This window comes from Neovison vison, chromosome 1 (assembly GCF_020171115.1).
Source record: "Neovison vison isolate M4711 chromosome 1, ASM_NN_V1, whole genome shotgun sequence".
NCBI lineage: Eukaryota > Metazoa > Chordata > Mammalia > Carnivora > Mustelidae > Neogale > Neogale vison.
In genome coordinates this window covers 117,331,301-117,344,747 of record NC_058091.1, presented here as the reverse complement: position 1 = coordinate 117,344,747, position 13,447 = coordinate 117,331,301, and the positions used below count along the sequence as shown (strand labels likewise).

At 53.8% G+C, this 13,447-nt stretch overlaps 1 protein-coding gene across 1 annotated transcript; it reads right to left on the bottom strand.

The window, feature by feature from the left end:
- Nucleotides 1-31: 31 nt before the first annotated feature.
- On the bottom strand, nt 32-11,948 carry TULP1 (TUB like protein 1). Its single transcript, XM_044244609.1, has 15 exons — nt 11,902-11,948; nt 11,726-11,777; nt 11,201-11,327; nt 10,779-10,934; nt 10,048-10,197; nt 9,235-9,336; nt 9,041-9,160; nt 8,631-8,749; nt 5,957-5,962; nt 5,687-5,857; nt 5,390-5,502; nt 4,390-4,504; nt 4,214-4,312; nt 2,030-2,201; nt 32-436 (listed from the first exon to the last, which is right to left on the bottom strand). The coding sequence occupies exons 1-15, from the start codon at nt 11,946-11,948 to the stop codon at nt 303-305; spliced, it is 1,683 nt and encodes a 560-aa protein (XP_044100544.1). The 3' UTR covers nt 32-302.
- Nucleotides 11,949-13,447: the final 1,499 nt, after the last annotated feature.

Below are 13,447 nucleotides of genomic sequence, written 5' to 3'. Positions count from 1 at the left end.
GGAAGTGACTGGGGCGCGGGGCGGGGAAGGGGGGCGGTTGGTGAAGCGGCGCAGGCTAGCTCTGGGACCAGATGTGCGGCTCCCGACTCCAGATGTTCTTCATCTCTGTCGGACCGCCGTCTGAGCTCCTCCCCTGCCTCGGCCTGTGCCAGGCTGGGGAGCGGATGGAGGTCACTCGGAGACAGTGAGGGGTCAGCCCCGGACAAGAGAGGAGTCTTCAGTGGGGGCTTTGGCGAACGGACCCTGCGGGCCTCCACTGAATCCTTTCCCCCATCCTTGGCGGGCCCTGGGGGTTGCCGGGGTCACTCGCAGGCCAGCTTCCCGTCGAAACTGGAGAGGGCGATGGCAAAGGCCTGCAGGGCGCACAGCGGGTAGCGGTAGTCTAGAGTGAAGGCGTCCTCCGCCACGCGCCCGAACTGCAGTACGATGTAGTCCGCTATGGACACAGACAGAGAAGCGGGGGGCAAGATTTCCTGGGGTCCCAATCCTGGCAGGCAGTGTCCTCACCTTTGGGAGAAGTCTCCCTCCTCTGCTTTGGGGCCCTAATCCTCAGCCTCCATCTCAATTATTCACCTTCCACCCATCCACCCCTTCTTATCTGACCCATCTGGCCCCACCTGCAGCTTGACCAGCCTTCTGACTGTAAGCCCCTGAGGGCAGGGACCCTGCCTTATCTTCTGGCACCCAGGGCTATGTGTACGACAGGCACTTAAATACAGGAACCTGTCACACTCCCCCCAGCCTAGAATCCTTTTCCAGTGGCTGCAGCCTCATTCCTTCTTCCCATCCCCAGCCCCAAAGTCCCATCTTAGACTGCCAGGCTCTATCCCTTCACTAGCCCCTGAGTCCCTATCTTATTGAGTGGCTCCACTCAGTCCCATCCCATATCTGGTCCAGGATCCAATCCCCAGTCCCAACACCTCCCCCAGCATCCATAGGAACAGGAAGTTGCTAAAAATACCCCTGATCGCTGTAGACCATGCTCCACCAGAAATGTGATCTGGAGAGCAGTTTCCTAAGGCCTTGGGACAGGTGACACTGGGGACACATCCCTAGGATGGAGTGGGGGATGGAGAAGTTGCTCGGTGTCAGCCAATCCTGGGAACCCATAGTCCCTTGGAAGGTACCTTTCCACCCCAAACTTCTTCACCCTAGCGGGAACTGTCCCCCAGGCCTGTAACAGGGACATTTTTACTTACTTGTGTTCTGGGCATATCTTGTTTCCCTAACTCCTTGAGGGCAGGCCTTTGACCTTACTTGAGGACAACAGAATAGGCATTCAAAGATGCTTAATGAATAATTCCTAGCCCTGCAGGGCAGCCATCTTGAAGCGATTGGGGCCTGGGGCCCTAGAACTAGACCACCTGGGTTCTCATGCCAGCTGTCCCTCTCTGAGCCTCAGTTTTCTCATATGCCAAGTAGGGACAATAATAATACCTTCCTCAGGTATTGGGGGGACAGGGTTGTTGAAAGATTTAATGATTCAGTAACTGTAAAGTTCAAAGAACAGTGCCTAGCACATAGGAGGCTCTGTGTATCTGTGAAATAAATTCTCATGGCCAGTGGGACCTTTTGGAGTTGCTGAAAGACTCTGGGGAAGGCGCTGCCGTCTCTGAGCCTCAGCAGCCTCTTTGAGTGGTTCTCAAGCTCCAGCAGACTAACTCTCCCTTCCGCATAGTCTTTCTTACCCAGAATATCCCAGTATCCACACCAGGCTCTAGTCAATGCTAGAAAGAAGGCCTGGGACAGAGAGCCCCAAGACAACTGCTTGGAATATCGGAGGTTCCTGGGAGCATGCTGTCAATGTCCATGCAGGAGGGAGTGACTTTCTTAGATGTTCTGGCTCCAGAGATCAAGGACAGCTTTGTGCACACCCACTCACGCTTGTGTGTGTGTGTGTGTGTGTGTGTGTGAGAGAGAGAGAGAGAGAGAGAGAGAGAGGCAGCCAGGTGGTGGGGAAAGGCCAGAGGGAGGGTCAGGGTCCTGGAGGTGGTGGGGAACAGCCCAGCTTGGGGCCTCAAATACTCACGGTCATCGGCATGGATAATCTGGAAGTTCTTGACCGAGGCTTGTGTGACTCGGCCTTGGAAGTTCAGTGTGTAGGAGCCGCTGTCTTCGTTCCAGATAGGTGGCTTGTTGTGCAGCTCAATGAGGCTCTCCAGTGTCTTGTTCTGCCAGCGCACCAGCAACCCATCGCTAGCCTGGGGTGCCAAAGTAAAGTCTTAGGGAGAGGACAGTTAGGGGTGGCCGAGATATCTCAGGACCGAGGGGAGGGGGCCTGGGGACCTGGGTCTGCCTTCGCATGTGTGTGCTGGTATGCAGCCTGGACATCGACATCCATTCAGGGGATCCCCGAAAGAACACTTGGTCTCTGTGGTGTCCTTGTGGGCAGGGTGGAGCTCTGTGAGAATGGGGTTTCGCTATGGGATGTCAAAGTGGAGGGTTGGGAAGTAGCACTTGGCCCCCAGTAGGCGTCCATGCGCTTGACCCCCCGTGGGCCTTTGGAACAGCCGCATGCTGGCACCTGATCACAAGAAGGCACCAAACAGGCTAGGTTCGCCGAGGAGCTCACAGTTGCGCGTGGGGAGATGGACAGGTGAACGGACAGATGGAGCAGTTAAAATAAGATGTCCCAGAAGAGAGTTTCTCAAAGGAAGGAGTGGTGTCTATGGGATAGCGCTCCTGAGATGCTTCTTTCCCCAGTTCCCTTGGCACTGGTCCCATCATGGCTTAGAGTGAGTCGGCTCAAGATCATGACCTCTGAGAAGCCTCCCTGAGCTGGTGTCTGATTTAGATGTCTTAGCTGGAGGCTCCCTCCGTAACACCTTGCTCTTACTGTTTCTCCCACTACACTGTCATAAGCAGAATTAGATACTTTAAGGGAAGGCATCATATTTTATTGATAGCTCCCTGCCTCAGTTTCCCGCACAACAGGGTCTTGTGAGGATTAAGGAAGGTAATAGTGCATGGCATGTTATTCAGATCAGTTAACAGCCCAGAGTGAATGCTCAGTAAATGTCAGATTGCTCTGATGGACGGTAAAATGATGAAGTTACCCGGAATGGCCCTGGGGAGTTCTCACCAAGCCCAAACACACCTGGGAGGCACTGTCTCTGGAGCTTTTGTGTGTTTAGTCCAGGCCCGGAAGGAGTGGCTGTGGGACCCCACAGGTCCTAGAGACTAGAGCCTTTCATGCCTCATGCCTCATGGGTTGGCTGAACCTAATTACAGTGTGACTTGCCAGCATGGAAGGATGAGTGATCAGCTGACGGTGTTATTTTTCATTGTAAGTAGTGACATCACTACAGGTATGGAGCAGGCCAGTCATCCTGTCTCTGCAGTCCTGGGCTCACTGACCCACAGTGCCAAGGAGCAGAGGGAGGGACTGACACTGAAGGAGGCCACCTCTCCCTGGGCTATCTCTCCCTATTACCTTAGACCTCACACACAAACCAGCAACCTTTGCTTTTTAAAATAAAAGGCAAATCAAGTCACTCCTGAAAACCCTGCTGTGGCTTCCTGTTTCTGTGAGTACAAACCAGTTATACAGGCCCTATCTGCAACTCAACCCTCACCTCTCACCTCAGACCCACCAGGCACCATCCTGCCTCAGGGCCTTTGCACTGGCTCTTCCCTCTGCCTGGATGCTCTTTCCCCAGGTATCCGTCAGCTTGCTCCCTCACCTCCTTCAGGTCTTTGGTTAAACATCACCTTTTCAATGAGGCCCACTCTTTTTCTTTCTTCCATATTACTTGTGACTTTCTAACATTCTGCACAATTTACTTATTTGCACAATTATTGCCTATGGTCTGGTCCGTCTCCTCCCCTAGAATGCCAGCTTCATGAAGGCAGATCTTTTTTACTCACTGATGTCTTCCAGTTGCCTAGATTAATAATCAGCTCTCATTATACACTGAAGGTGGTTAGTACAATATACACAATATGCAATTCATTCAGTGAGTGAATATATGAATGGATGATGTGGTATACACTGAAAAAAAAAAAAACCATTGTATTTGTTTCAGTGAATTCAATTACAAAACCCCCCTAATTAATCCCATGAGTTTCCAGAATGAATGAATGTGCCCAGGAAGTTGGGTATGGGCAACCTGAGCCCCTCGGCAACCCCCCCAGCACCCCAGGAGTGGGTCATGGGTGGGTCACATGGGAGCAGGATCCTCAGGGAGAGGCGTCAGGGAGGTGCTGGGCTCACATTTCGTGGCCGGATGGGGACCCTCTCGTTGTCCGAATTCATGCCAGGAATGATGACCGTCATACGCCGGGGTCCCCGGAAGCCCAGGACATTGGTTTCCTGAGAGGGAGATGCCTGTTAGGCCAGCCCTTGTGAAGGGGAGTGTCCTGCGGGGGTGCGCCCAGGGGGATTCTCACATAAATCACAGCTGCCAGTTCCTGCCGAAGACTTCCTACGTTAGTGCTGCCTCCTCCACGATGCGGGTTCTGCCCATTGTCAAAGACGGTAAAGCGGTTGCCCAGGAGATTGGACCTGCAAACAGGGCGGAGCTGGGGGCGGGGCTGGGGGATTCCACACCCCTGCTCCAAGACCCTTCCTCACCGACAGGCAGTTTGGAGAGCTTCCTGTGTCAAGGGTGTGGGTGTCTTAGGACAGAGCAACTCTTGTCCCCTGTCCCAGGTGCTCCTCATGAGGTCTTTTTAGAAGCTGGATCTGGGAGGACACTGGACAACCTTCAGATCTCAGCTCCATCTCTTACTGCGTGACCCTAGGCAGGCTAAACTCTGAGCCTCAACTTTCCCTTCTGTTAAATGGGCCTAATGGCAGTATCTAATTCACTTGGTCAAGAAGGGGACTAAATGGATTCATATTTGGAAGTTAGAACGATGCCTGACACATAGGTAGGCCTTTCATAAGCATTTGTTAAGTATAAAAATATAAGAAAGCGTGACTCGGGGGTCCCCCTTGCCCTTACCTCTCAGATGTGCAGTGAGGATTAGATGAGATATATGGGGGGACACAGCACAGGGTAGGTGCTGGATATTTGTTTATGCATTCACTTAGTCAATGTTTTATTGAGTTGCTACTATGTACCAGGTGCTGGGAATTCAGCCACGAACCAACAGGCACCGACCATCCCTGCCCTCATGGACTTTATGACCTATGTCAAGTGAGGTCCTTGGTCCAGCAGCCTGGGCATCACCTGGGGGCTTGTTAGGAATGAAGAGTCTTGCCCCACACCCAGACCCACTGGGCCGTTTTAACAACGCTTCCAAGTGATCCATGCACATTTACGTGTGGGAAGCCCTGGGGCAGGGGACATTTTTAGAGTGCCCACTGTGGCGGACACTGCCAGGCACAGGGAGACAGAAGCGACTCGCCATGGAATTCTTATGGCCCCGGGCCTCCCAGCCCCACCTCAGCTTCCCAATGAAATTCTCCCCTCCTCGGGACAGATTGGTGGGGTCACTGGAGATGAGGTAATTGGCTGTCTTGCTACGTTTCCGCTTCCTGCCAGCCAGGAGAAACACCTGGGGAGAGGGGGACACAGGTGAAGGAAGGAGGTGTGTGAGAGGGAAAGGAAGACCTGTTTGTGTTGGACTCCCTCACCCCCTGGCATTTTGGCTCTAGGCACACACACCCCCCACCCCCGCTCCCTGAGCCTGGGTGCTGAGACCTACAGTCTGTCTCCCCTGCCGCCTCCCCCCTACCCACCTTCTTCTCCGTGTCCAGGTGCAGGAAGTAGGAGGGATACAGGCCCCGATCCATGCCCTTCTTGTCCCGGGTCAGCCTGCAGCGTACTGTCCGGCCCTGGGGCGCAGGCTGGAGCACAAACTCCCGGGGCTCATCCACTTCCATGGGTGGGGATGGGGCTCTCTCCTCCTTCTGGTTTGGGGCAGAGCATGTATCAGGCCCGGAAGCACTGGCTCCCCTGCTCTCAGCAGGTCCCCAGTACTGGGACACAGGACAGGCAGGACAACTCACCGCTTTCTGTGTGGGAAGAGAACACATGGGCCAGCTACAGTGGGTTGGGCCCCCACACTTCCCCAGGCTCTGGGGAGTTTGGCATTTCATTATTATTTTGTTTGGCATCTGGTTAAGAGCCTGGGCTCTGGAGCAAGACAGCTTGGGTTCAAATCCTGGTTCCACGACTAACTCGGTCATCTTTCACTTGAAACACCATATGACTCAGTTTTTTCACCAGAGAAATGCAGAGGTTGGGGCTGGGTACCCGGGAGAGACCTTACTTCATCTCTATATTTAACAAACACTTATATAAAGTCTACCAATGCGCTGGGCATTGCTCTAAGTATCTTCCAAATATTAACTAATTCAATTCCCTTAGGTAACTACTGAAGTTGTTGTCCAAATTTACTGAGGAAGTTGAGGCTCAGAGAGGTTAAGCAATTTGCCCAAGTTCACACAATTAGTAAGAAGTAGAACTGGGCTTTATTTATTTACTTTTTTAAGATTTTATTTATTTATTTGACAGAGAGAGATCACAAGTAGGCAGAGAGGCAGGCAGAGAGAGGTGTAAGTGGGCTACCCGCTAAGCAGAGAGCCCAATGTGGGGCTCGATCCCAGGACCCTGAGATCATGACCTGAGCCAAAGGCAGAGGTTTAACCCACTGAGCCACCCAGGTGCCCCTGGAACTGGGCTTTAAATGGTACCTGTTAGAACCAGAGCTTTAGAAAGCCCTTCCGTGTGGACACTGTCTCAAGGGGTGAACTGAGGTGGGGCCAAAGGTATGAACCGCTGTGTTCTAGAGTATTAGCCACTGCTATCATCACAGTGTCTGGTAAATATCAAGGACTGTAGTAGCCAGCCTCCAAGATGAGGCCCAGTGATCCCCGCCTCCTCGTATTTACACGTCATGTAGTCCCCCTTCTACATCTTATCAGAGTTTGGTCTCTCCGACCAATGGAATATAGCCCAAGTGATGGGGGGGGGTCATTTCTAAGGCCTGGTCATAGAAGATATGGTGGCCTCTCCTTGCTGTCTCCCTTGGGCCACTCTTGAGCCCTGGCTGAAGTTGGCTGCTATGTCATTAGACCATTCAAGCCACCCTATGGAAAGGGCCCCGGCTAACAACCATGACAGAGAACCATTTTCAAAGTGGATCCTCTCTTTCTGGCCAAGCTTTCTGAGTGACTGCTGACCCAACTGACATCCTGACAGCAATGTAGGGACAGTCCCCCCAAGCCCAGAGTATCTTGCTAGGCCCCTCCTAGATTCCTGAATTCCAGAAACTAAGAAAAGAAATGTTTGTTTTCTTAAGGCACTAAGTTTTGGGGGTGCTTTGTCAGACGGCAATACAGAGGTCAGACAATAACTGAATAAAAAAGCTTATCTCGCTCATAGAAAAACTCTGAATCACAGTTTGGTGGCATTCCCCCCTAGGGTGGCCTAGGCCCAGCCTGGTGACCCCACAAACCTGGTGTCCTCCGCACTCATGTTCTATTCCTCTCCTAAGAGGGAGAGCCAAGATTCCAACCCTAACTTTCCCATTAGGGAAGAGAAGGGGCTATAGGAAAGCCACGAGGAATCCCTGATGGGCTGCGGTTGGCCATTTTTGCCGAGGGCAGGTTTGGACTGCATGTGAAGTGAGGCTGGTGTTGGTGAGCAGGCCAGTAGCCCGTGGGGCCAGGGAGCATCTCCTCTCCACTCTGAGCTGCTCCTGAAGAAACTTGGGAAATGTAAGACTATGTTTGGAATGTGATGTGGAGAAAGCCAGAGCTTACTCAAACAGTTCCACAGCTGTGAATTTCTAGGGCCTACTGTACAGGAGGTAGCACTGCGGTTATATTCCCTGTGGGAGATAAGAAACTGGCCTTTCAGTATATATATCGGAATCTGGTAAGGTTGACTAATGTGAGTCAGTCCCCTAAGACCTGACCACTCCTGAATGAACCAATAAACCCACATGGCTCAGACCCTAGCCCTGCCCTCAGCGTGATCTCCCCACTTGTGGAAACCAGTTTCTCAAAGCCTTTCATCCCTTTCTCTCTCCAGTTTGACCCCCCTCTCCTGCTTAACTCCAGCTTGTCCATGTTGGTGCCTGAGTCCTTTTTGTGAGGAAGAGCAATATTCAAAATAGTTAGTAAACTGTTCTGCCCCTGAGAATGCCCCTGGGTCTGAATGGACCCTGGTGGGCCTTGAGGAGGGTTCTGGAGGCCCCTGTCTGCCCGTGTTAACCCTTCAGCTGCCAGAAGGTTGGGCCATCCCGGGTGTGCTAGCGGAAAACACTTGGGGCCCCAGAGCAGTAGTGTGAGAACATTTTAACAACTCACACAGTCAGTGAACATGCTCTGCCTGTGTGGTCTACCTCTCTGGTACAGAAGATGGGTGTCCCTTCGTGTGGCAGCTGTGTGAGCATCTCTGGCTGGGGCTGCTGGTTAGGCCGCAGAGGGGAGGGCTTAGAGCCCAGATAACATCAGGCCCTCAGGGAGCCTATCCCAGCCCAGTGACCCCTCAGCCGCCTTCTCTGTTCTCACAAGTCTGGTGCCCTTTGTCCTCCTATCATGTTATCAGGGAGAGAGCCAAGATTCTAACTCCAGCCCTGTGCCCCCACCCCATGAGGTTCCATTCTCTAGTCCCCCAAACCCAGGCCCCTGCTCTCCGAAGGGGCCTCAGCCCCCTTCCCCTCTGGATCCCAACCTTTTTGGCTTTTCCTTTCGCTTTGCCCTTCTGATTACTGTTCTTGGTCCCCACAGCTGCCCCTTCTTCCTCCTCTTCCTCATCCTCCTTCTGGGCCTCTTCTGGGCCTTTGGAAGTGCCTGGGCATGGAGGGGGAGCAAGCCTGTAAGCCCTTGACCCTGCGGAGCACTAACCCCCACATCTTAACGGACCCTCCCCACAAATACAAGAGAGTATTCCCGTGTTACTGTTATCAGAGACTCAGAAAGGCCTGACTGAGGCCACACAGCTATTCAAGTGGGGAGCAAGATGGCCGTCAAGTTGTCTGACCCCAGAGCCTGCTCCTCACCCGACCCTGATCCCTGCATCCCGGCTCCCCACCCCCAGGACGGCCTCTCGAAGTCAGGGCACACGAGCACACAGCCACCCACCTTTCTTCTTCGGAGCTTTATCAGCTGAGCCTTCTTCCCGGACCAGAAACAAGGCTGCTGGAGTCTTCTTTCTCACTCTGGCCGGGCTCCCTGAGGGGTCCCCGTCAGTCTCCCCAGACCCTGTGTGGGTGGATGTGAAGGAGACACAGTCCACCACACCCAGAGTCCCCTGTTCCTTCGGAGACCAGTCTCACCTTTCTTCTTCGTCCTTCTCATCCTGGGCCCCTCCCCCGCCGGTGCCTCCTTCTTCTTAAGGCGCAGAGGTTTGGCTGGGGGGACAGGGCTTCCCAGGTCCCCTGGAAATGGAGGGAGGGGTTAGACAAAGAAAAGCCTGTTGGGCCTGAAGGCTGCCTTCCAACCCACTCATCATTCCTTCAGTCCCCAGGGAGGCTGAAGGCCTGACAAGGGCCTAGGATCTGTCTTCTGCTTGTGTCCATAAAGGGCAGGACAAATACCAGGAACTTCGTAGGCATTACAGAATGAATGAGTGAATGAATGAATGCCGGGCCTTCTAACTGAGCCTCTGATTCCCATCTCCCCCAGGAGACTTCCTCCAGCAGGTGCTACAGACAGCGCACTGTCACTCCCACAGAGGCCCAAGGTCCTAGCTCCCTCTTCTCCTTTAGATCAGCCTGCAGTACCTGTAGCCCAGGCCAGGGAGCCATGACAGCATTTATTTCATTGACTGATTTGCACCGTAATCACTTTGATACTTTTATGAAAATTATAACAATAATTTATATTGAGTTACCAAAAAAAACCCTAAAATCCTCCCTCCTCCCTGGCTCACAGAGCCCCCTGGGCAGGCAGGGGGGCAGCAGGGGGAGGAGGGCGGTGGATACATAGTGATCTAGGTTCTTAAGGACCATCATGGAGAAGACACCAGAGAAAGAAACTCTTGCATCCAGGTACTGGGTAACTTCCTGATGTCTCAACTCTCGCCTAGCCCTGAAGGACAAGGCTACTTTTCCGAGTCTGTGTGCTCCCTCTGTACCCTCAGCACTCACCTTTCTGTCCCTGGGCCTTGGCCTTCCTCTCCTTGATACCCGCAGAAGTCTTCTCTTTAGGAGGCTTTTTGGGTGGCAGAGGGGTTTTCCGTTTCTTTTCCTCTGCCTCCTCTTCCTCTTTCTGGTCCTCGTCTGATTCCTCCTCATCCTCTATAGGTAGAAACTTCTCATAATGGGGGCTGGCATAGGCCTCCTTATCTGGGAGCCCAGTCCCCCCAGATTGTTGGGAATTGGTTATGCCAGGGGAGGCTCCCCTTCTGGAACAGGAACAGGAGGAGGAACACAGTTCCAGCACCTTCCTCAAACCCTGGGGGTGACACCCTAAGGTGTTCAGGGGAGTGAGCTGGGGTTGGGGGAATGCAAGTGCCTTGGCAATCCTGTTCTGGGGGAAATGCCCTTCTCTGTAAGGCTTTCTCTGTCCCCTCCAGGACCCTCTGCTTCTCCCTGGCCTTGTCCCTTTCTGACCTCCAGCCAGACCTATCTGGGCTACCTCTGGCCCCTAGCTGTAGTTAAAGGCAAAACTCTTAACTGCTCTGTGCCTCAGTTTCCCCGTCTGGAAAACAGAGTAAAGAACAAGAGAATTAGGTTCTTTTTCTGACTCTAAGAGAAGGCCAGAGCAGGGGAGGTTTTCCCCCCGAGTTTTCCGCCTCCCTGTCGCGGTTCCCGTGTGGCCACCTAGCACCTTCTCCCCAGTGCCCGCCTCCCGGCCTCCCCACCGGCCCCTGTCTCACCGTCAGCCGCGTCCGGGGCTCGCGCTACCAGGAAGGTTTCCCGCGGGTCGCGCTTGACCTCGGGGTCCCTGAGGAACTTGGCGTAGACGGTGCGCGGCGGCCGGGCCTCTGGGGGCTGCGGGGCCGGATCCTCCCGCGGCTTCCCCCTCCGCCCGGCTGAGCCGAGAGGCCGGGGTCAGGCAGGGCCGGACCCCCTCCTCCAACGGCGCCCGAGCCCCGGACCCTGCCCTCCTCGGGTTCCTCTCCGTGAGGGTCCCCCTGGGCGTTCTTTACACTTTCGCACCCCATCCCCTGGCTTTCATACATCCCTCCTAGCCCCTAACCGCTTCAACCCCAGCCCGCTGCCACCCCTCCAGGTACTCCCCCTCACTGTCCCCACCCCCAGGACTCCAGGACAGCCGCACCCCTCCCGCGTCCCTCACCCTGGGGAGCGCTCCCGGGCTCGGTGCCCAGCCCGCCTCCAGGTCTCCGGGGCTTGGATCCCTTAGGGCCCGGGGACTCCGGGGCCTCCGTCCTCTTCTTCCTCAACTTCTGCCCCTTGACGGGTCGCTGCGGAGTCGGGGGTCAAGAGGGAGGAGAAGGAAAGGGGGGCTCTGAGGGCTGCCCGTGACCCTCTAATCCCTTGAGCCGCCAGAAATAACCGCGGATTATCGGGAGGGGAACCGCAGTCGTCGTCTTGGGGTGGGGAACGGTGACCCTCTCCCATGCATCATGGCCACGTCCAAGCCTCAAAGTCCCAGTCCCAGTTCTTCCCCTGGACATCATCCCATGCCCCAAAACACCCCTTCCCTCAAAAAAAAAAAAAAAAAAAAAAAAAAAAGATTATAAGGAAGGAAGCAACCTCAGATGAGGAGGACGTGATCCACTCCCAGATCCCCTCCCTTGCGTGGGTTTACACGCAATGGCGGGTTCTCCCTGCCTCCTTTCCAAGCAGGGGTGGCGCGTACCTGCTTCAGGCGCGGCTGGACCTCCGGGCTCTGGCTTTCCTCCTCGTGTCCACTGATGTTAGCAAAGGAATCAGTCTGTCTTCCACCCCTTTTCTGCGCCCTCCCGCCCCTCCCTCTGGGCCCTCCAGGGTTCCCCAGGGTTCAGGTAGGTTGAGGTGGGGGAGGCACTTCCGGACCTGTCCGAGGCCCACACCTCTCGGAGGGTGTCGTCCTGCAGGGGCATGGTGCCTTCCTCTATCCGCACCCCTTCTCTGCCCACCCTGCGGCTCCAGGAAGCCTCCCAGCCCTCCCTCGCTAATCCAGGCTCAACTTCACCCCACCTCCCGCTGGCTCAAGAGGGTGGCAGCTGGGGAGGGGGGAAGTGCTCCTCTCCCGCCCACGACTCCCCCCACCCCAGGTCCAGCCCCCTGTGGGTAAAGGCTGAACTCCCAATTTCCCAGACCACCAGCCCCACCATCCCCTACCCAGCCTCCATTTAACGTATCACTTTGTCATTTGTCAGGGGTCAGTGGGGTGTGGGAAGAAAATATTAGGTAGATCCTGTATTTATCTTTTTTTTTTTCATAAAAAACAAGAATCAGTGTTTGCTGATATTTAGTATACATGGACTGACAGAAGCAGGTGTATACACAGTATAATGCCTAATTATGGGTGTACACTTAAGATTTTTTTTTTTTTACTGATAGAGAACATGCTTTTAAAAAAGTTTAGAGACCAGGGGTATAGTTTTTTGTTTGTTTGTTTCTTTGTTTTTAAGTAATCGCTATGCCCAAGGTGGGGCTCAAACTCATGACCCCACTCACGAGCCATTCATGACCCAGAGATCAAGAGTCATGCGATCCACCGACTCAGCCCGCCCGGTGCTCCCCAAGGATATAGTGTTGATGTGATTAATATCATGGGAGAAGTTTGGTTAAATGCTGAGGAAGCCCAGAGGAGGGGTCCCAGTCAGCTGTCCTGGGGCTTCCTGAAGCCCCATCTAAAATTTAAAAGATGGTGAATAAGGAGTTACACAGGCAAAAATAAAAGTGGGATATGTCACCTGGTAAGGGAACAAGATAGAGGCCTGGAAGCTGGAAATAGCCAGATGTGTTCAAAGGTTTAGTGCTAGGAGGCAGGGTTCACCCATTGGGTCAGCCCTGAGCCCGCAACCTGAGCTCTGTCACTTAAGGCCTAAAGGCCCTTGGGTGACTTACTTAGTCCTCTGAGCCTCGAGTTCCTCTTTTATAAAACGGGCTCGACCTGGTAAGGATACTGTTAGATTCATTGAGACGAGGGGCATCTGGGTGGCTCAGTCAGTTAAGCCTCCGACTCTTGGTTTCTCAGGGTAGTGAGTTCGAGCCCGGCATTGTGGCAGATTCGGTGAGATGACAGGTGGAAAGGAGCATGCAGTGGGCACTCAATAATTGGGAATTATGTGCCCCTTTTCACTGCAGTCCCATTTCATCCCTGTCTCTTCAGCATTTGCAACACGACTTGATACATGAGTGGGGTTCATTTTTTCAGTGAGTTAATGAGTTTTTTATTTCATTCAAGTCACACCAGGATCCAGTGAGATAGGCAGGGTAGAGATGATTATCTCCATTTTACAGATGGACGAACTGAGGCTCAGGGAGGTGACGTGAGTGCTCAGGGAGTGCTCAAGTTCAGCCCGATGGTAAGGTCGCTTCGTGAATCCAGATCTGACTCCTGTCAGAGCTTTTACTCCTAACCCTTGCATGT